The 21,598-nt window shown below is 46.7% G+C and overlaps 1 protein-coding gene across 5 annotated transcripts in view; it reads right to left on the bottom strand.

The window, feature by feature from the left end:
* The window catches only part of CUX1 (cut like homeobox 1), a 372,158-nt gene that overhangs the window by 75,140 nt on the left and 275,420 nt on the right, over nt 1–21,598 (bottom strand). For 3 of the 5 annotated variants that reach the window (XM_023515709.1, XM_023515706.1, XM_023515708.1), the window contains 3 exons: nt 16,112–16,216; nt 9,295–9,483; nt 318–376 (listed from right to left, as the gene is read on the bottom strand). In XM_023515709.1, coding sequence (XP_023371477.1) covers nt 318–376; nt 9,295–9,483; nt 16,112–16,216 — 353 coding nt within the window. The remainder of the gene's footprint in view (nt 1–317; nt 377–9,294; nt 9,484–16,111; nt 16,217–21,598) is intronic. The other 2 variants (XM_023515710.1, XM_023515707.1) reach the window with 1 other exon arrangement.

The raw sequence follows: 21,598 nt of genomic DNA, 5'->3' as shown, positions 1-21,598 counted from the left end.
AGTCCCAGCTACTTGGGAGGCGGAGGCAGGAGACTTGCTTGAGCCCAGGAGTTGGAGGTTGCTGTGAGCTGTAATGCCATGGCACTCTACTCAGGGGGACAGCTTGAGGCTCTGTCTCAAAAAAAAAAAAAAGAATTCTAAAGACTTCAGGGACAGGCCTGAGTGCAAATACCCAAGTGCTGGGTGATTGAGGACACTGAATATCTACCAGGAATGAGTGCAAAGAGGCGAGGCTGCCTGCTGCTGGAGTGGCATTTGTTAGCAGATGGCCCTACTGAATCCCAGCCTCTGAGGGCCACAGGTGTCTCCATACTTACTTCAGTTCTTTCTTCACCTCTTCATAGTCAGCCTGGCCTTTGAGTTTTTCTTCCAGTTGCTAAAAACAGAAGAATTTTATTAGTGGCCATGCCTGACAACAGGTCAATGGACTTCACAGACTATATCCCCTACACAACACCCAGCCAGCCCTTAGCGGGGAAGACAGTTCAAACAAATAAAAGTCAGCAACATCAGGATATCTCTCCTTCCTGATTCTGGCCTGGTCAGTATGACCATGTGCGCACATATTGCTACACAAGGTTACAACACAAATGTAATGAAAGCAGAAAGAAATAGCCTTACGGAGGCAGAAAACAGACAAGGAGAAGTCCACTTGGTATGAAATGCCATAAAGCAGCAAATGGAAGGGAGAGAAGCTATCCTGGAGTTTGAAAAGCAGTGTGTTGTTTCTTCATAAACTGCATTAGGCTGGCTTGTATGGTTGTGGTTGTCAACACCTCTGGCAGAGCCCCGCTAACAGGAGACACAAGCCCTTCACTGTTAAGTAATGGCATCAAACAGGTATCAGAAGACATGAGTTCACACCCTCGAGCCCCAGATCCTGGGATGCTTGAAATGGAGGCCATTCAACTGAATGCTCGGTGGTTTCCCTGGCAGCCCCTCAGAGCTGGAGGGCTATTGCTCCCCACTTCCCAGGGGCCCTGGCCAGTGAGATCTCAGTAGGCACGGGGGCTCCCAGGCACACAGTTGTCTGGTAAGGTCCAGAGATGTTGAGGAGCAGTGGCACGTTTCCAATGTATGATGATATTCTTCTGATGTGCTCAGAAAAGTCTGGCTGTTCACACGGCCATTTTTGCCCATGGCTCTGCAGGGATTTCATGCTAAAGTTCATAGTGTAGGGCAAGCGTCCTCAAACTACAGCCCGCGGGCCACATGGGGCCTGCCTAGGACATTTATCTGGCCCACTGGGTGTTTTTGCTGCCACTGCCTGTCCTGCTTAGCAGTCGACTCGTCCCAGGGCCCGCAGTCTAGCCCTCCAACGGTCTGAGGGACAGTGAACTGGTCTCCTATTTAAAAAGTTTAGGACCCTTGGTGTAGGGGGTCAGTAGGGGGTGCTTCCTTCTACACCAATGGTGTTTTTGGACCAGTCTGCTTTTGACTTTTTCCAAGGAGGCTCCTTGGGGAAACAAGACAGCTCAACATAAAACATGAAGCTCCAGGGAAGGGTCCTGGATAGTCTGCATATTTCCAAGCTGGTGGTGAACAAATGCCACAAGCTGAATTGCCAGCATCTTTCCATCTATAGGTTTCCAGGTGTCTTTTTAGCTTCTGTGTGACCTGCCATGAGTTTAAATCCAACTGAAAACATCCCAGAGTTTGGGAGGAGATGCCCATCTGCATCCCCATCTGCCCACTGTTTTAAGAATTCAGGTGTTCTGTAAACTAAATTAATTTAGTGCATCTTTTTCTGTTGCCTTTGCTGGCAATTTCTTGTGTGTGCATTTTCTGCTGTGTAAAATTGCTCTGCTCTAGTTCCTTTTTAAAACCTCTTGCTGACTTTATATGCTATAATGGTTTTCTCAGTCATAATCAAACAGGGGGTGGTAGGTACTCATTTTCCTACAAAAGGTTGTCAGAAGGTCCTTGTAAGGAGGTGATTATTTCATTCTCTTCCCGATAGTCAAATAGTAGGAAGCACTGATTGCCAGTTCTCCCTTGTAAAAAGATTATCCAGTGTTTTGGGGACGGAAAAATGCATGTCAGACTGTGGACTTCACTGAAGTTGGATATAGAACACATTATCAATTTGGTCATATTCAGAGAACAGGAGAAAGTAGAAAAGAAGGGTGAGGACAGGAACACACAGAGGACTCCAGAACCTGGCGTGGCACAGGCTAACAAGGCTAGTGGCCTGAACCTGGAGTCCAAATCTGTCATGTATAAGCTGAGGATTTCAGCAAGTTAATAAACTCATCTATACAGTGGGAATAATACAAGTATCTCAAAGGGTCACACAAAGCAAAGAACTAGAGCAGATGTTGGTACTTCTAGGTCCCTTGGTCAATGTTAGGACTCTTATCACTGCTAAGTCCCACTGCAGTCCTCCTGAGGGCCTGGCTTCTCTGAAGATCTATGAATGGCCCTGATCAGAGGTTTTAGGATGGAAATCTGTGTGTATTTGTTTGCCACATGACGACATTTCTATCAATAACAGGCTACATATGTGACTGTGCTCCTGTGAGATTACAATGGGTTATATAGAGAAACCTGATATATGGCCCTTGACATTAGCATGGCAGGTTAAGTAGGGGAAATGACTAGTACTCAGTAATGGTGCTGGGACATTTGGTTTTCTACATGAAAAAACATGAATAAAAATATATACACCACCTAGCTTTGTGTGTGTATACTCTAAGATGTTTGCACAAAGATAAATTCAGCTAATTATGCATTTCTTAGAACGCAGCCTCATTATTAAGCAATTCATGGCTGTATTTTAGTTGGATACAACAGTTTTCATTGACAGCTAAACAGCTTCCACTAAAATTTCTGTCATTTACCTGGGACAATATAATCAAGACATAGCTAAGATCTCTTGTAAACTTCTGATGACATGTCTTGGACAGACAAGCTGGACGAAGCCAGGTGGAGGTCTGTCCTGCCCTGCAGAGTGCTTTAACCTAGCCTCTACTGCAGTCTCCTTATAAATGACCCTGGTGTGATCGCAAAATCTCAAAACTGCAGTGGTGGGAGGGGGTGGCAAGTACCTACAAACGTCTCCATCTAGTCTTGTGACATGGAACTGCAACAGGCTTCTGAGGCTGAACATGCCCACTGTGGGAAAAAGACCAAATGTCCTTGGCTTATTGTTGATCAGAACTCTTTGTGAGGTTCCTAGAAAGTCCAGTTTCAAAGACTTTCAGTCTGAAAAGGGCAGGAGGAGCTCCAGTTTCTGGTCATCTGTGTAGACACTCTTCTTCTTCAAGTGTCACTCCTGCTGATGGCCTGGTGCACTGACTCAGTCCTGTGAGCACATATGCTGATATAAATATCACAACACTTCTGCAGACATGTCTGCCCCAAGAAAGGAAAACATCTCTAGGGTCCTACAATGCATCCCTGATGGACCTCAGGATGGCTCTCTCTGCTCACAGCAGTTCAAAAACGATAGGAGACACTGGTGAGCCTGGGCTCTGAGGTCCAGTGGGTCCTGGCTCTGGTGACCCTGGACAAGACTTAACTTCTGTAAGCCTCAGTTTCTCCATCTATAAAATGGTGATGATGACACACATTCCATGGAGCTTTTGAGAGGATTAAATGAGGTGCTGCAAGTTAAGCACTCAGCACAGTGCTGGGCACTTGGAGAAGGACCCCAGGAATGCTGCTTGTTAGTGCTGCTGCAGCTGTTCCTACTATTATCCCCTGACAGGCAGTACTGAAGAGGGTTGCATGAGATCTGAGGGGACTCTGGCTCAGCACCAGCAGGGGTTCTGTCTGTGAAGGTCTCTAGATGGCAGCCTGCCACCTCCCAGGGTCCCCACCACTCTAAGGCAGAGCCACAGAAGGAGCACATGTGCCCCTAAGCAGCTTCACTGTCAAAAGCTGACAGGCGGCAAAGGCAGCCCCACATCCTATACCAAGGAGCAGAGTCCGGGAACTGGTTATCTTTCCCCAAAGTGTCTGTGTCAAAGAACAGGGGACAGGGCCAGGTGCCAGAGACCTGGCCAAGTGTGACCTTGGATCCTTGGCCTGACTGGGCCTTACGCTCCTGATCTGAGAAATAGGGAGATTCAGAATCAGTATCGGTTTTCAAAGAACAGTAGGGAGGAAGCAGAGGATGAGCAAGTGTGGGCTGTCAAGTGCAACTTGAATACAGTTGTGGTAAAGACACAGGTCCAGGGTCCAAGCAAGGCTCTGGAAAGCTACTGGATGCACATTAATTATGTGCTGAAGTGCTAGAAGATGATCTATTTGAAGGTTTTAAAATCCTAAGACTTAAATAATGAGATTTAATGCAAAACGCCAACTATTTTGGTACACAGTGAATAGTATCTGTCCTAGTCAAGGGCCCTTGGCACATCAAACTAGTGCAACATAGATGAACAGGGCCAAGCTCTCTGTGGTGATGGCTGAAGACCCACCGGCTCAGGTTAGGGTGCTGGTGTGGGGATGCCTGGTCCAGGACAGGGTCTGAGGCACAGCCCCCTGGCCAACACTGCATCCCTGGTGTCCAGGCCTGGGCAGTGTGTACATCCTTTTCTACGGCACAAGGATGCTCCCCAGGCGAACACATGACTTCCACAGCACCTCAGGAGAGGTAGTAGGTATGTAAATTCAGGACCAATTGGGCCAGGGCCTCGGGGAGGAGCCCAGAGACACCCTAGTGCCTAGGTCTTCATGGAACCTTTCAAAGCCCTGGGTGAGTGCTGTGCATGCCCTATAGGGATGCTGAGAATGTGAGATGAAGAGAGACTCCCAGGGCCAGAGAGTAGGTGACAGCTGAGGGTCACACTATGGGCTTGCTTTTGGCTTCAAAAAGTTGGGTCCTGGTAACTGTAGCAGACTGGATTGGATGGGAAGAGTGGCAGGGCTGATGTAGTATAGCTCTGCACAGAAAAGGAGGGATGTCTGCATGGCATGTGTGCTGCTGGTTACCGCTCATTTCTAGGAACTGGGACCAGGTGTGACCCAGGGATAGGGCAGAAAGGAGCCAATCCCTCCCAGAATAGGACCATTATACAATGGGAGGGACCTAACTCAGTATTTAGGCTGCTGGAATAATGTATGTTACTGTCAGTGATGTGTGCTAGAGACTGGGGGCTATCTGCATGCAAAACACCTGAAACTATGGAGATGAGGTAAGAGGACTCACCACAGATGTCCCAAATAATGAGATTATATAGGGACCCAATTATGACCTCCTACTGCTGACCAGATGACACCTCAACCCTGAGAAGGCACCTGAGGCTTCTAGAAAAGGTCCCCTTGGTTTTGGAGAGATGGCTTCCAAGAGTTATCTTCTCCCATATCCTCACCACAGCTGCCAGGTGGATCCCACTCTGCTTCCTGGGCTAGGACCACAGTCGCTTCCCATCTTCAGATCTGTGCTCACAGAGCTTTCAAGACTCCACCAGGACAATGCTGTGGGAGTCCCATCCCTGGGGCACTCTGATGGCAGAACTGGCTCCTGCCATTCTGGAGGTGCATCTCCCTTCTGATGGCTCCTGGCGGCAGCGGCTGCCATGGAGGGACACACACAGGCCTTCATGTCAGATGGGGCTGGGCCTCTTTAGCCACAGGGAGGATGGCCCTGGGCCCAACCTCCATAAGTGACCACTATCCTGCCCACCCACATGGAGGATGGACATCAGAGCTGTATGAACTCTTTATAGATGTTTTGTAAAGTCCATAAAGGTCAGTTAGAGCACCACAGGGTAGGCTCCGCACTGGATGATGGGTTGGAATGTAGCAGGCATCAGGTGCATTCTGCTGGGCAAGGGGGCTTCGCCACCAGAGAGGCAGAGTCTAGAGCAGGTGTCCTCAAACTGCGGCCCGCCTAGGACATTTATCTGGCCTGCCAGGTGTTTTTGTTGCCACTGCCTGTCCTGCTTAGCAGCCGACTCGTCTGGGGGCCTGCAGTCTGGCCCTCCAACGGTCTGAGGGACAGTGAACTGGCCCCCTGTTTAAAAAGTCTGAAGATCCCTGGTCTAGAGGCATGTTCACCAAATCTAGAATTAATGGCATTAAATGAGTCTAAGGACATGGTTTAGTCCTATAATGCACAGCAGCCTCCCACAGTGACTTGAGGGGACCCATCAGAGCCATGGGAGGTGGAGGAGGTGTGGGGGGACACATGCAGTTTGGAAGACCCCTGGGTGATTCAAATACACACCCACTCAGTGGGAACTACTGATCTTTAAAGCATCTTTAGAAAATACAATTTCTCCCTATGGGAGACTGGCATTCTGCTAGCCAGTCTTTCTTATAAATTTCCATTATAAATTGAAGCTATTGGTAGCATTATTTTCTGTGCTACAGCTAGTATTATGCAGGTGATGCCTAATTATACTGTCTCTGAATTAAAGTGTTCTAACACAGGACCACAGAATAGAGAGTTATCAAAAATAGCAGCCTTGTCACGGCAGTCGGGTTATTTCATTAATTACAAATACAAAATTATCCTTTATAAGTGGCACTGTGCTCAAGCATTTGTCAGATTACGTAGGAAGAAACATCTTCCACTTTTGAGTCTGTTTCCATGTCTATTTAAAGGTTAGATCATACCATGATACATATATGTGGATAGTGATGTGTTTATTGTGAACTCTGCTTGAAAAAGAACCCTAGCAAGGAAAGGCTGGTAAAAATGCAGATGGCAGGTATCCTCATGGAATGACAGCCAATTTCAGTGAAAGGCAGAAATCTTGGTGGCAGAAGTTTCATGGGCTGGAAAAAGCAAACCAATTAATTAGTCCCCAAATATATCAAGTTGCAGAGAGTACTGCTGGGATGTACTGGTGGAAAAACCCAATAATTTCAAGACTAAAGACTCTGCTCATTAAACCTTCTGCCTGTGGGAGACACCTTCTCCCCAAATGACTGTCATCAAACACATTGGCATTTGTCTTAAAAATCAAGGACACATTGTCAAATGTTCATGGCAAAAACACCCACAACTCCAAAAAGCTAAGAGCTTAGCTGGAGGCTGCAGCCCCCTCTCTCAAGCAGCAACTCAATTCAAGGCCCTACTGTGTGTCTCAGAATCCCCTAACACCGAAAAATGTGGCCCAAGAAGGAAAAACATGAGAGAAGGGGAGGAAAGGGATAGGGAGAAGGAGAAGGAAGAAAGCAGCAGCCCCATGGTACCCGGTCCCAAGTGAGTAGTCACTACTCTGGGGCCAGGGTTCTCTGTCACAAAAGCATCACACTGCCAGTTTGACAGGTCTCATTCATAAAATATTTTCTTAATAATGGTATTCCTGCTTAGTTTAGATTTGAGACTACAAATTACACACATTAGGAAAAATAAAAAGCCCTAAGAAGGCATCTCATTCAATTAGCTTTACTCCTTTGGGGTGAGAGAGGACACACTCATTTGGGGATGCCTGATGCCTTTTGCATGTGAGTTTGATATCAGAGAAATCTTTACTCCTGGCGACAAGGGGTTAAGATAATTAAAATCAGAGAAGTCTTGTTACTAGAGGATATGTTTTGATTATTAGATCAGATGAAGATAAGGGAGCAATAATTTTGGAAGAAGTATTGCTGAATTGTTTCATTAACTGCACAGTATTAAAGAATTCCCTCAAGATACGGATAAAGAACATTAATTTGTGAAGCTGCGTTTCATTTTTTGTGAAGGCAAACATTAAAACCCTAACTGATTCAGAAGAAATTGCTCTATAATAAAAAATGGAAGGTCTATGCCTTTCTCTCTTGTAGCCACATGCAGGATGTGTTTGAGTCATGCCCTTTAACTGTAACAAAGGAGAGAAAGGCAAATTGTCTAATAATAATGCCACTGCTAGGGTCAGAAATGGCTATAATGTGAAAAAATTAGATTTAATCTAGAAATAAAAAATGAGTACTGGTAATATCAGGCAAGCTGATAACAGAGTAAGAAACGCTGGAGAAATAGCCTGGCTGTGGCAGATGTGACCAGGTGTCAACTACTTGCCCAAAGCCAGCAGGGCCATCTTCTCAAAGGGACCTGGAACAGGGCAGTTTCTTAAAAAGAAAGTGGCCAAAGATGCAGAGAAGAAACGAGCAGGGATGGTTGTGGGGCCACCAGAGTTAGCAACAGACTTGCTGGAAGTTTAGTTCTGAGTTAAATTTGTTCATGGGTCAAGAAGAAAATCTTGATTTAGAAAAAAAAAATTAAACGAGTCTAACTATATCCTAAGATTACTTTTTTTTTTTTTGAGACAGAGCCTCAAGCTGTTGCCCTAGGTGGAGGTGCCATGACATCACAGCTCACAGAAACCTGCAACTCCTGGGCTTCAGTGATTCTTTTGCCTCGGCCTCCCAAGTAGCTGGGACCACAGGCGCCTGCCACAATGCCTGACTATTTTTTTTTGGTTGTAGTTGTCATTGTTGTTTGGCAGCCCCACGCTGGATTTGAACCCACTAGCTCTTGTATGTGGCTGACGCCTTAGCCCCTTGAGCTACAGGCACCAAGCCCTAAGATTACTTTATATCAGAAAAAGTTATCTTTACATTTTTACAACTAACTCTCATCTACTTTATCAGTTGTGTGTTCATTCAGGCTCTCACCACAGAGACATCAGGTGTGGATGGGATAGCTGTGAGCAGGTGGTGACCCCCACTGGTTCTGCCTGAGACCCCTCCCGGAGTCTGACACCTTGGAATCCAGGGTTCTAGAACCTGCTTCAAATGACACTTGCTTCAATAGATTGCAAATGCTTTAAAGTATGGTAATTACATTTTAAAATTTGAAGAAGGTTCTGCATTCAGCATTTGAGACACAGATTTGTGTGAAGGCCCAGAGGACCTAGCTTCTGCCTAATGAGACTTGTGTGAGAGAGACACTAAGTGCATGGCTTCCTATGCTTTGGGCAACTGAGAGAAAAGCACTCAAATGAGGGAACGTCACTTAGCTCAGATGCTCAGTTTAGGCACAGAAGGAGCCAGAGTTTTGGTATGCTGGCCAGGAACCCCCAGCAGAACTGGGCTAAAGGCTTGCCTATACAGACAGCCTCTAACTTATTCATGCATGGACCCTCCCTGATCACAGACATGAGCAATCACTAGGGAAGGGACTTCCACCTAGTCAGGGACATTTGCATTGCATGCCAGGAATGGCCGTGAGCTTTCACCAGGAGGATGGCAGGGTTCAAACATAGTTCCTTGCTGTAGGCTCCTCTGCTTTGACCAACCTCACAAGGTTCAAGATTCCAGGAAGGCAGAGGGTGTGTGTGGGTGGTATGTGTGCACACACATGTCCAGTTGCCCCTGCCCCTGGGTGTGGCTCCCTGGCACCCACGGTGCCCTTACTTTGAGTGTGCTGTTCTTGGCACTCAGCTGCTGCTCAAGCTGGGAGATCTGGCTGGCCGAGTTCTCACGTAGCTTGGTGAGGCTGGCCTGAAGTCTCTGGACGTCCTCCACTAGCTGGGCGATCTCCCTCTCTTTGGCGGCCAACTCAACTTCCAGGCTGGAGCGGGTCAGCACCTCTATGGCCTGCTCCTGGGGAGGAGAAAGAAATGACAAAACTGCACTGGCTTTGGGCCAGGTGCTCAGGTCACTTGTGCTGGCCACTGAGGCAGAAACCACCAATTTCAAGGTATGAATGGTGAGCGCATGGCAGGATGCTGCTTCTTGCCTCTGCCTGGACACAACGTGGCCTTTGCCCTGCCCTGCCCCACATGCTGTGGTTATCTGCCCACATAGATTTGTTCACTGGATAAATTAGAGTACCCACCATCTACTAGGCACACAGTAAAAAGGGCAAAAGCCCCTGTCTTCACAGGGTTTACAGTCTAGTGGGGATGGGACAGGGTGGGTGAGACTCAGTATATTCATTTATTAGTAATGAAAAGTGTGCAAGTGCTAAGAAAGTGCTAGGAAAACCTAAATCATGGGAGTCAGAATGGAAAAAAGAAGAGTTTTAATAAGATGCTTAGGAAAAGCCTCAGTAAGGGCTACATGAGCCAGGGTATAAAGGAGGTAAGGAGCCCTTGCTGAGAGCTGGGGAGGGAGGAACAACAGGCCCAGTGGCCCAGAGGAGGGCTCTTGCAGTGCTACTCAAGCACTAGTTCTTCTCCCACAAGGTGGGATTCAAGGTCCTTTGGATTCGTTCTTAAATTATCTACAAGTTGAAATATTGTTTAACCAATTGATTCTCAGAGAAAACATTAGGAAAAAAGATTTGAAAGATACGTGTTTGGTGCTCCTTTGCTTAAGAACTCTTTTTCGCACTTTTTTTTTTGGCCGGGGCCACCACCTCTGATATATGGGGCCAATGCCCTACTCCTTGAGCCAAGGTGCTGCCTGACAACTGATTTTTTAAAAACTGATTTTTCTGCCCCCGGCTCCATGCTCATTGGGCAAAGTATGCAAAACAGAAAAGGTACTTAAAAAAATGGAAAAAGTCAAATCCATAATTCTACTTGTCAACAACTCAAGCAGTACTCTTTCTCACCTTTAAAAGTAATCATAGCTCCTGACGATTCTGGAAGCTTTTCTATAGGGCAGATATACTTCTAAGCATGACAGACGTGGGGTTGGGGGTCGAAAGGAAGGAGTGCAGGGCATCTGTGATGTCAGAGGCCTGGGGAAGGCATGATCAAGGCTATTATCCTGCTGTGGCTCCTTCTCTGTTCACATCCTGATGCTGCCTAAGCTGGTCAGAGGGTGGTAGCTGTGGCCTTGTCACAAGTTTTTACATTTGGGGCCAGTCACTCAGGGAAATGATTTTTCACAATTCCTTCCTGGGAAATTAAGGTCTTTACCATTTAAGTCTGTTAAGTTTTGTGTGCAAATAAGTGACTGTATTTCTTTGATTTGTACAATCTCATAAACTAGGTGGTTCATGTCTCCTGACCCCTGTCAGATGTGCACGTGGCCCCAGGGAGTGTCTCCGCTGGCTTATTTACAAGGCACATGCTGTCCAGACCAGTTCTGCTCAGCATGTGCTCCCCGAACTAGTGCCAATTCACAGACCAGTGCCGGTGCACAGCAAGGCAAGTGCAAAAACTGAGAGCGAGTGTTTAGAAGCTTTTATAGTGACTCGACATTTCAGTGACATTTTAATTGTCTTTTATAAAACTATCAGTCTGCAACAGACTGGAAATTTAAAAAACAAAACAAAACCATCCTTCATTGCAGAGAGTTTGGAAAGCACCACCTTAGGCAATACCAGCAGGCCCAGCGTTGGGAGCTCTGAGGCGAGTCATACAAGCAATTCCAGGAAGTGAGAGCTTCTTGGAGATATGATGGTGAGCCTTAGGGGATAGACGGACACAGCTCAGAGGACTGGCAGAGCCTTGTTGGAGGACAGGGGCTCCATTTCAGGGTGGGTGCGAGGGGAAAGGCAAGAGACACCACATGTAGCCACAGAGAGTGGCTGGGACCGGCCTGAGGAGTGGCCAACATGGAAGGGCCACTTGTGAGGGCTCGAGCACAGGGACACCTGATTGTGGATGTTCCAAAGGGTATGACCAGCCATGGGGAGCCTGGAGGCTCGGGAGCAGGGAGGGACATGATGGGGGTGACATGCACGGAGATGAATCTGATAGTGGCACAGACTGAATCACAGGCCTCAGGTCATTCATGAGTGTCTTGTCTTGCAGGGTGTTGCCATAAATGCTAACAGGGTCTCAGGATAAGTGACACCAGCTGTAAGTCACTTGGGCTTCACAATGGGCAACTACAAGTTAATGTATTAGGGACACATGATTCAAATAAACATGTGTCAAAACTGTAGCTCTCAGAACCCAGCCAGGGGACCTGGGAGTGGCAGGCCTCTTAGGACCATCTGATCAACTCCTGGGGCCCAGTTGAGCATGGCCCAAGGACCCATCACCTAACTGTTAGGAAACTGAGTCACAAACTCCTCATTATGTTGCAAAAATCACTGCTGTCTAGCATCAACTAAATGAGATGAGGAAATATACCCCAAAGCAGCAAGACCCGGGAAAAAGCTAGAGCCTACACCGTGACTCACTCCCACCTCAAACATAGGAGACCCTCCTGTTTGTCTTAAGGATACAATAGAGAACTAAGAAAGGAGAAAGGCTTAGGGAATGGTTCCAAGACTGGGGTAGGAGGAGAGCCTGGGCTCAATCTACAGAGGATGGGCAGCTGTGCAAGGCGTGGGTATGTGGGCCTCAGGCAGTTAAGAAGCCAGTGAGCTCATAAGCATGGGGCAGGGGCCATGATGAAGCACGTGTGGGCTCAGACAGGACTGGGAGCACTGGCCCCTCATGTCTGTCTAAGGCACAACTCAGCTGCATCCACTGGGAGCTGTAGAAAAAAAGTGTGGGTTCTGACTCTTTCCCTAGAGCCTGGGATTTGAAGGTCTGGGATAGGGCCCAGGGCCGGACCATGGCTCAGACAGGAAATGTGTAAACAGGCCACTGTGGGCACCCCTGTTAGGGTGCACCTGCACTGGTCTGGCTCAGCCATGGCACTAGGGTTCCCAGACTGAGAAGGGTATCCTACATCTCTTACAGGTCTAGGGAGAGGACATGTGGGAATGTTCTGTAGGATTTAAGAACGTAGTAAAAAGATCGAAGGGCTTAAGACGATACTGGTGGTAGAGTGTTTCCAAAGGGAAAGATGAACATAACAATAGAACTGATGTAGTATTCAATCACCTTTTGTCCCTTTGAACTCACTCACCTCCCCTTATTCCCAACTTGTTCCTGTGAAACACCCTATGCTGCACAGATGATTCCTAAGCCCTCCAGCTGAGACCAGAACATTGAGGCTGAACCCAGTGAGAAGAGGATCCCTGTCCTGTACCCATTTTCATACCACCCATGAATGAGATGCCAGAGCATTGCTCCTTATGAGAACTGAAACTGTGCTGTGATGGTGAGCAAGCCTGGGACCCACCAGAAGAGACTAATAGTTGGAGTCTGGGTAGTCCTACTTCATCATTTATTTATTCATTTTTGGAGACAGGGGTTCACTCTGTCACCCAAGCTGGAGTGCAGTGGCAAGATGATAGCTCACTGTAGCCTTGAACTCCTGGGCTCAAGCAAGCCTCCTGTCTCAACCTCCTGAGTAGCTGGGACTGCCAGCATGCACCACCATGCACGGCTTATTTATTTATTTTTAAAATTTCTTCCTCTCTCTCTTCCTTTCTTCTTCTTGAGACAGAGTCTCACTTTACTGCCCAGGCTAGAGTGATGTGCCATCAGCCTAGCTCACAGCAACTTCAAATTCTTGGGCTTAAAGTAATCCACTTGTTTCAGCCTCCTGAGTAGGTGGGACTGTAGGCACCTGCTACAATGCCCAGCTCATTTTTCTAGTTTTAGTAGACGGTGCCTTGCTCGTATTCAGGTGGGTCTTGCTCTTATTCAGGCTGGTCTTGAACTTCCAAGCTTAAGCAATCCTCCAGCCTCTGCGTCCCAGAGTGCTAGGATTATAGGCGTGAGGCACACCATGCCCCGCTCCCACTTAATTTTTTAGTTTTTTGTAGAGATGGGGGTCTCACTATGTTGTTTAGGCTGGCCTTGAATTGCTGGGCTTACCTGATCCTCCTGCTTCAGCCTCCTAAAGAGTTGTGATTACAGGTGTGAGCCAGCCCTGAGATTGGTGTGTGTGTGTGTGTGTGTGTCATGGAATGGGAACTCAACCTTACTTCTCTTTCTTACTGCCACCTCTGTTCCCACCAGCACCAAGAACAGAGTCTGGTGGATTCTATCAGGTGCACTCATCTGATGGGTGTCTATTTTCCAATATTACAGTTTGTTTAGGTTCAAAAAAGTGGCCTGACGTGATGCACCAGAACTCTGAACAAATGTTTGTCTGCAAATACTGGACCTTGATATATCCTGTCTCATTTGGTGCCCATGCAGGAGGCATAGGTTGATGTAGGGGACTCTGGAATAGGATAAACTTAGATTCATATTCCAGTGTGACCATTTCTTAGCTGTATGACCTTTGGGCAAACTGCTTACACTTCTTGGTGCTTCAGTTTCCTTACCTGTAAAATGACAATAAGACTTTCCTCTAACAACTATGGTGTCAAGAGGCAGGAATAAAATAACTACGTAAAGCCCCAGTGTGGCTGCTGAGTCAGAGCAAGAGACTGCTGAGTGACTGATTGCTCACCTTCTACAACCGGTGATTCTGCTGAGACACCCAACGGCTTGGCTTTGGCTTTTGCTAGATCTATAGACTCTTACTGTTTCTCTGCTGCATTCTGCCAGCCAAGCTCAACAGACCATTTTTCCGCTGGCCCGGTTTCCTATGTTTGCTCCCCAACTGGCTAGAGCTGAGACTCGCTGGCTGTGTGGGAATAACACCCGGGGAGAGCCCCGCAGGGCTGCTCTTGGCAGACTGAACTGGTGCCATGTAAACACTGCACTTAACCGATGATGAAGTGCTTAAGCACCCCCAGGATCCACAACTGAGTCTACCTGCAAAAACATTCATTTCCTTCGGAAATGTTTTGGTGGCTGCAATCCAGGATGGTGCCAGAATTCTTTTCAATCAAAACATTGAGCTCAGGAGCCCTCTGTGGACACATCAGAATGGATGGCTTCCTTTATAGGATCAACTAGGACCCCTGAGGCTGGGAGAAGATATGACCTGATCCCAAAGGCTTCCTCCCACCAGGCCCTGTATCCAGTCCATCTAACCATGGAGGAGGGAACAGGAACTATTACAGGGACACAGCTAAAACTAAGTATCAGAGTCTGTGAAGTATGAAGAACGTGATGGCCCCTTAAATGGAAATCTTTTCTCTGTATTCTGAAACACTTAAATCATGTTTTATTTAATGTTAACTTTAAAAAAAGAAAACTAAAATCTTTTCTTAAAAGAGAATGCTAACATGAACACTATACTCTGGATTCCTACCTAGGGAGTAATTTAAAAGTCCTGGTCTGGGCGGTTAGAAGGCCCCATCTGGGCCTTGGCTGGCCCAATGACCAACTATGTTCTGGGGTGACATGTTTAATTCCAAGGACTCTATTTCCTTATCTGTACAAAAGTAACTGTACCCTGTGTATGGACTGGGTGGATGATGGCTGTCAAAAGTGAGTTATCCTAATGAGATCTCACTCTCTCTGTGATAGGCCTTGTTCCCTTCCTCACGGTTCTCCCAATGTCCACACAGGCCCTGGGCACAGCAAGGACTCAATGAATCTTTGTTCAATAAAAGGACACCTATTAATGCCAAGTACTCACCATAGCTATTAGAGCAAAAGAGACCTTACAATCACAGCAGTTTGTAAATGAAGCGTGATGGGGCTGAGTGCCTAGAAACCAGGGGTCCAGAGACAGTAGCACTGACCATGATGAAAGTAACCATGAAGGCCTCACCACATGCCAAGTCTTACTCCAAGTGCTTTGCTCACAGTAACTTTCTAAGTCCTCATAAACCCCCCTTTTTAGTGATGGTAGAAGCTGAGACTCAGGGAAGTTGAGCCCCTGTCCATTTTCCAGCTAACAGATTGGACAGCTGGAGTCTAAACCCTGACATATGGCTCCAATATTCAGGTCTTAGCTCTTACACTGCTCCATGTCACTGCTCAGTGCAGAAGGAAAGAATCTGGAAAATCAGTAGTTCAAAGCCACTTTGAGCAAGCTGGGAAAGTTCTGGCTAAGAGCTGTTTGTAATAGTTTTAGAAGAATCAAGTTGCCTCTCTCCTCCTACATGCTGTATTTTGAGTGAGATTCCAGCTATTATATCAACTTAGAGCAGGTGATTTTATTATCTCTTTGCCCTCCCTGGCTCATCATGGACTGGTCTAGACACATCCAAGAGGAGAACTAACCCTTAGCTTCCCTGTGTGATTCTGAGGAGGCTACAGTTGCAGATCTCCACCCACATGTTAGTAGTCCCCCCTTCAGGCCTAGTGGGAAAGATGTCCTCGTTGTGATAGCATCTCAGCAGCCTCTGCCCCGGCACTGGGTGACAGTATGCTGGTCTCAGAGCACCCACACATAACCAGCAAAGTTCTTCCTTCTACATAACAAGTTCTAGCCTCAAGTTGTTAAAAGCATTCCCCACCAAGAAAACACTACTGGTTCAAATATTACTCCAAAAAGAAATGTTAAAAACAAAGAAGAGAGAGTAGCTGCTACACAAAGGTGGGCATACCAGGTGGGCAGAGTCCCACAGGGCTGGGCTACCCACCACGTCTGGTGCCTTCTGGATCTGCGAGGCCAGCTGCAGGGAGTGATTGGCTGACGAGAGCTGCTCCCTTAAGGTCTCTGCCTCTCTCTGAGCCACCTCTGCCCTCTGATGGAAATGAAAAAGGGTGGAAAGAGAAAGTACATTCAGTTTAACAACTGACAATTATTACAAGAACATTCATCAATTCATGCCTGACTGACTATAATTGATTTTCCTAAACACTCAACCTAATAAATGCTAGAAAAAAACATAGAATGTGATGGATTCTTATTTTAAACAGTACAAGGAAGAAATAATTGAGCGATTATGACAGTAATTTAACGCTAGGAGCAAGGAATCCCCTGCTGATACTAATGCTCCGGCCCACTGAATTTCCCAGACTGAATAAATACAAGTGGAAATAGAGTCTTTTGATTCAATTTCTTTCTATTCTCATAGACCAAGAAGATTTTATTGCAGGATTACTCCTGGGAGTAATTCTCATGGGTAAACAGTGAATTAAAGACACTTTGGTCATTCTCTTCCTAAAAACACGCACTATGTCGTGGTTGTTTTCCTTTAGTATTTCCATAAACAGACGGGGTGTGAATGCTGCTTCTTTGGTAAGGCCCAGGCTTATTTCAACATATTTAACTCTTCACCTGATGAAACTTTCTAATGTTGATGCAGTTACTTTCAGCCAGCCAGGCCAAGATGGGGCCACAGAGAAGAGGGCAGCACAGGCCAGTGCTGGGGGCTGCAGGAGCCATGAGTGGACCCTTCCATCATTGCCTGTAATTCTTGCAGAAGGGAGCCACTGCCCCCGGGGAGCAAACAAAGTTTCCCACTGGATGGTGAGGATAGGCTGCTCCAATGCCCACCACCTGAGAGGAACAAAGGCAAGTCACCAAAGCTCACTGAGACTCCATCTACCCAACTGTAAAATGGGAGAACCATTCCTTCTCAGGGACCATGTGAAAGTTCACATCCATGGAAATGCTTGGTATACAGAATGCATGCAGAAGCCAGTTATAAATGGCCTTGTCTTTACTTTACTCTTATGACTGAGACAAAATGTAAGATAACTGGGCATGTGGGCTGAAAGTAATTTTCTGTTTCTATCTACTGGACTTACATTTGCTAATAGAAAAAGACTGACAAGGAAAGCCTGGCTGAAAAGGGGCTCCATCATGCATTTCCTGTGGAGTGACAGCATGTATCTGCTAATTGCTAAGAAAGAAGTCACAACAGAAATAAGATTTTAGTTTACTCTGGAACTCAGCTGATCAATCCAGTTATGAGGACTGGGTTTGGCAGCCTTAAGTAAATCTCTGCATATAGACAAATTAGGATATAGTTTAAGGGCAGTTGGATTTTCCCAGGAAGGTGCTGATGGTGGCCTGTCCTGCCTTTTGGGGAGCTCTTGGAATCACACATGGTATAATTCACATAGTGCCTAGCCAGGCCTATCTAAGCAGTCATCTCCCACCCTCTCTGCTCCATACAGAATCTAGACTCTCCCACCTTCAGGAAAGACAGCAATGTGACCTGTGTAGCTAGACCTGGTTCATGCTAATTGTTCAACTATGTGGGTCATTACGGAAGTTTTGAGATACATGAAAATCAAGAAATGTAAAATCCGTGTGGACGGAAACAAATGAAACCCTCGCAGCAACACCCATAAGCTGAGCAAGCTAAAACTTGCAACAAATGAATGAGGAGGAATGCTATCAGCTGTGTTTCTTGGAAGTGAAATAGTAGACCGTAACACAGTCTGTCTCAAAACTTCTATACTGACCCGGATATTAAGATAGCAGAAAACTTTATCAAAAAAAATTTCACCCAGTTTTTTCCAGATGTACCACTCCCAAGTTTTTCTGATAATCAGATCATCTTACTTCAAAGTTTACTCTTCCCTTGCTACTGGCAAAAACCTTGAGTGTAAAATCCTTCTGATTCTGCCAGGTATAAGGTATATTTAGACATATTTTTCCTAATCCCTTAATGAAGAAAACTATATCCTAGCAGTGGAGAAACTGTTCTGGTAACAGCCAACAAGGTGGCATCACCACCCCAACTTGTGACACTGGCTCCAAAGTTTCTGTGAATAGACAGAGTTGGGGAAGGCCTGGGTAGCTGGTTCACGAGTGTCCCCAGGAGGCTTTGAGGCTCTCAGGCAGGCAGAACTGTGCAGGCAGACACTGTTCCATCAAAGGGCTCACTGAACAAGCAATAGCTGTTGAGGATTTCACCCTCAATTTGCATAATTTCTCCAGAGCGCTTGCTCTTGCACTCAGTTTCCAACTTAATGTACAGACTCATTCTGTGGCTTATTCCCTTTTTATCACATTTGACTTGACTTGGTTACTCTGGTGAGACTTTTGGGTTATATATTTATTTAGGATTTACATCCTGAATACATCCAAAAAATACAAACCCCACAAAACTAAGAGCTCAGGTACTTTGCACAGTTTAACATGCACGAAGCAGAAGAATTAAAAATAAAAACAAGCCTAAGAACAATTAAAGGAGAGGGTAGAGCAGGGAAGCTGATGTTGACACACTGCTGGGATGGATTCGTTTTGTAGGCGATAACTAAATTTACACAATTTGGGGGAGTTGAGGCAGAGAGAAAAGGGCACTTTGTAGGCTCATTGTGTGGTGTCACTTGTTTCAATGCCTCTGATCTCCTGAAGGCCACCATCTGTGTTCCTAGACTCACAACCCCGGACACTGAAGCTGTGGCTGTCCTGAGACAACCACCTAACTCCCTGTGTTAACTGATGGGCACGTTTCTGCCTCTTGTTCCTGCACAGATAAAGCCATGGGGACTCTTGGCCATGCTCTGCTCTCAGACAGCAGCTGACAGCAGCCCTCATTGTGATTTTGTGGCCACCCCACCATGAGCACAGCACCTTCCCTCGTGGAGCAGCTCTTCTAAGATTTCTTGTGATGATTCTTGCCTACCCTCTGTTCTCTCCTGAGAAATGAGTAACTGTTGAGAACACAGGGAAAGGTCAGGACAGAGGACATGAGAGGAAATGAGGGTATTGCTCACATTTGGGTGGTAACAGTGATGGCACTGATGGAAAATATCCCCCTGGCCAGGTGACTAAGGACCACTGAGACCACACAAGCCAATCACAGGGGCCTCAGATGAGGTGACAGTGCCCAGTAAACATTATTATTATTAAGGTCCTGTATGTGCTGCCTCAGGGGGTCAGTACGCTTTCCTAATCATGAAAAGGAAGGCATTATAAGGGAAGACTATAAGCCGGTCTTCAGGTTAAGCTCCACCTCCCCTAAGGTGGCAAATAGCTATGACACCTCATTTTAAGAATTCCTGCTAGATGGGCGGCGCCTGTGGCTCAAAAGGGTAGGGAGCAGGTCCCATATGCTGGAGGTGGTGGGTTCAAACCCAGCCCCGGTCAAAAACTGAAAAAAAAAAAAAAAGAAACCAAGAAAAAAAGAATTCCTTCTAGAACCAGACCAGCAAATAGTAGAAATGATTCTCATTATGAGACACAGGCCAGCCTAATTAGTATGTGAGTATCACGTCTCTAGGGAAGGTAAGGGAGGCTGTTCTCCCTGGGCCCGTGTCACACTGGTCACTGGGTGATTCAGGGAGAGGCAGCCTGAACTGTGGGCCCATGGTGACACTCACCCTAGAGGGAGGTCCTCAGGGTCCCCTGTGCTACCCCCTCAAGGACTCATGAGAGGCCCTGGGAAGGCAGTAAAGGATCATTTTCTCAACCTCAGCCCCTGAAGGAGAACTTGTCAGGATGAACATATAGGACGTGGACAGCTTCTCATAGGCTTTAAAGTCTGAACAAACTGACTCAGAAATTGTGGAGGAGTGCGATGGGCAGGACACAGACAGGGGTCAAGGCAGGGTCTTGAGGCTGAGGAGCTTGGCAGGGCAGAGCTTTGGGGAAAGGGCTGAGGATATCAGTCTCAGCCTGGAGCAAAACATGGTAGACCCGTGGAGAGATGGCAGTGGTTAGAAATACTCTCGGGAGACACATTTTCTTCTCCTCTCCGAACCAAGGCTGAGACCTGAGAACTTTATCATCTTTCCTGCAGGGAATGACTCCCCCATCCAGTTTGCCCTTTGAAGGTGTGGCTTCTGAGGCCTCTGGTTTCATATGGCGGGGGTGGTATGCCTGATCTAATCTTCTATCCTTCTTGGCCCTAGGATTTGTTTCTTGTCCTCCTCTGCATGCATGGCTATTAAAACCTAGGTTTGGACAAGCAAGTTACCCCAGGGACAAAGTAGGCCTGGGAACTACCAATGGGCTAATCACCCCCTGTCATACGAACACCCAGACTCTCAGAGGGAACCCCTTGTCAGTGATTCTGCAAGAAGGAAGCCAGAAAGCTCTCTGTGGGCTAGAGACAGGAAATTTATTGCCATGTGTCCTAAGCTCATGCTGCGCTGGTAGCAGAAGCCTCCATTTAAATCTGTCTATGTTTCTGGGGGATGCAACGGATATTGATTTGGATTTCTTTCATCAGGTCAGCCAAGCTGCAAGTTGGAACTGTGATAATGCACCCATGTAAACACTGTTTGTCACAGACTAAGTCATGCTTTCAGAAAAGCCAAAAGAGCGTATTTCCCACCTCCTTCTGCCATAAAGGCCTTCCCAAGGCCTTGCTAACACGCCTGACCTGAGAGACCCAGGTTCCCAGAAGACTCTGCCACTTGAAGACAGCATTTCCTGGGCAGCCTCAGAGCAAAGGGATTGCTCAGAGCAAGATTTGCTGAATGAAAAGGGGCTCAAAAGGATGGAGATTCTCAAAGAGGTGGGAATCATCACTCTAGATCTATAGATAAGAGAAAGAGGGGCCATGGAGACTATGGATTTGCCACAGCCATGTGGGTAGGAAATGGTAGACCTGATATTCCAACTTAGGTTTCTTGACTCCAGACACAAAAACCTTGGTCAAGGAACATGCCACACTTTGCTTTAAGTCATTTTTGCTTTTTGCATTTCTCTGTACACTTGGCTCCTCCTTGGGAGGATGAATTGTGGTTTCCGACCTTAACCTCAACCTGAAGCATCTTCCATTAGGGCAGCCTCACACCATGCAAATCAGGCAGGTTACCAGAAGGACTGCTCACTTCAAAGGCTTCCTCCTGGCCCCACTGCTGTGGTTTTGTGCCACCAGCTGCTCCCATCAGGGATGCTCTAAAAGGAGGGGCCGGAGGGTCAGGTAAGGGCACAGCTGGCAGACAGACTGCTGCAGGGAAGCCGGCTTGTCACTGAAGCCCCCAGACAGGGTTTCATACTCAGTTCAAAGTGCAAAGTTGTGGCTTCTTATTCACCATTAAGTCTCAGCAGTCTGAACCTTTACTTTCACCTGTTAGGGCAATGAGTATTAATGCCACTGCCTTAAAATTTAACAAACAGTTGTATGTGAGAGTCAGACTTAATTGATAGATGCTGAAAGTACTTTAGTGATAAAAGAAAGCTTCAGGTCTCAGTAGAACATTCTGATTAAACCTAG

The sequence above is a fragment of the Otolemur garnettii genome, unplaced genomic scaffold (genome assembly GCF_000181295.1).
Source record: "Otolemur garnettii isolate 467f Iridium unplaced genomic scaffold, OtoGar3 scaffold00077, whole genome shotgun sequence".
Classification (NCBI taxonomy): Eukaryota; Metazoa; Chordata; class Mammalia; order Primates; family Galagidae; genus Otolemur; species Otolemur garnettii.
Note: the sequence above shows the minus strand (reverse complement) of the source record. Positions and strands in the feature narration are given on the sequence as shown.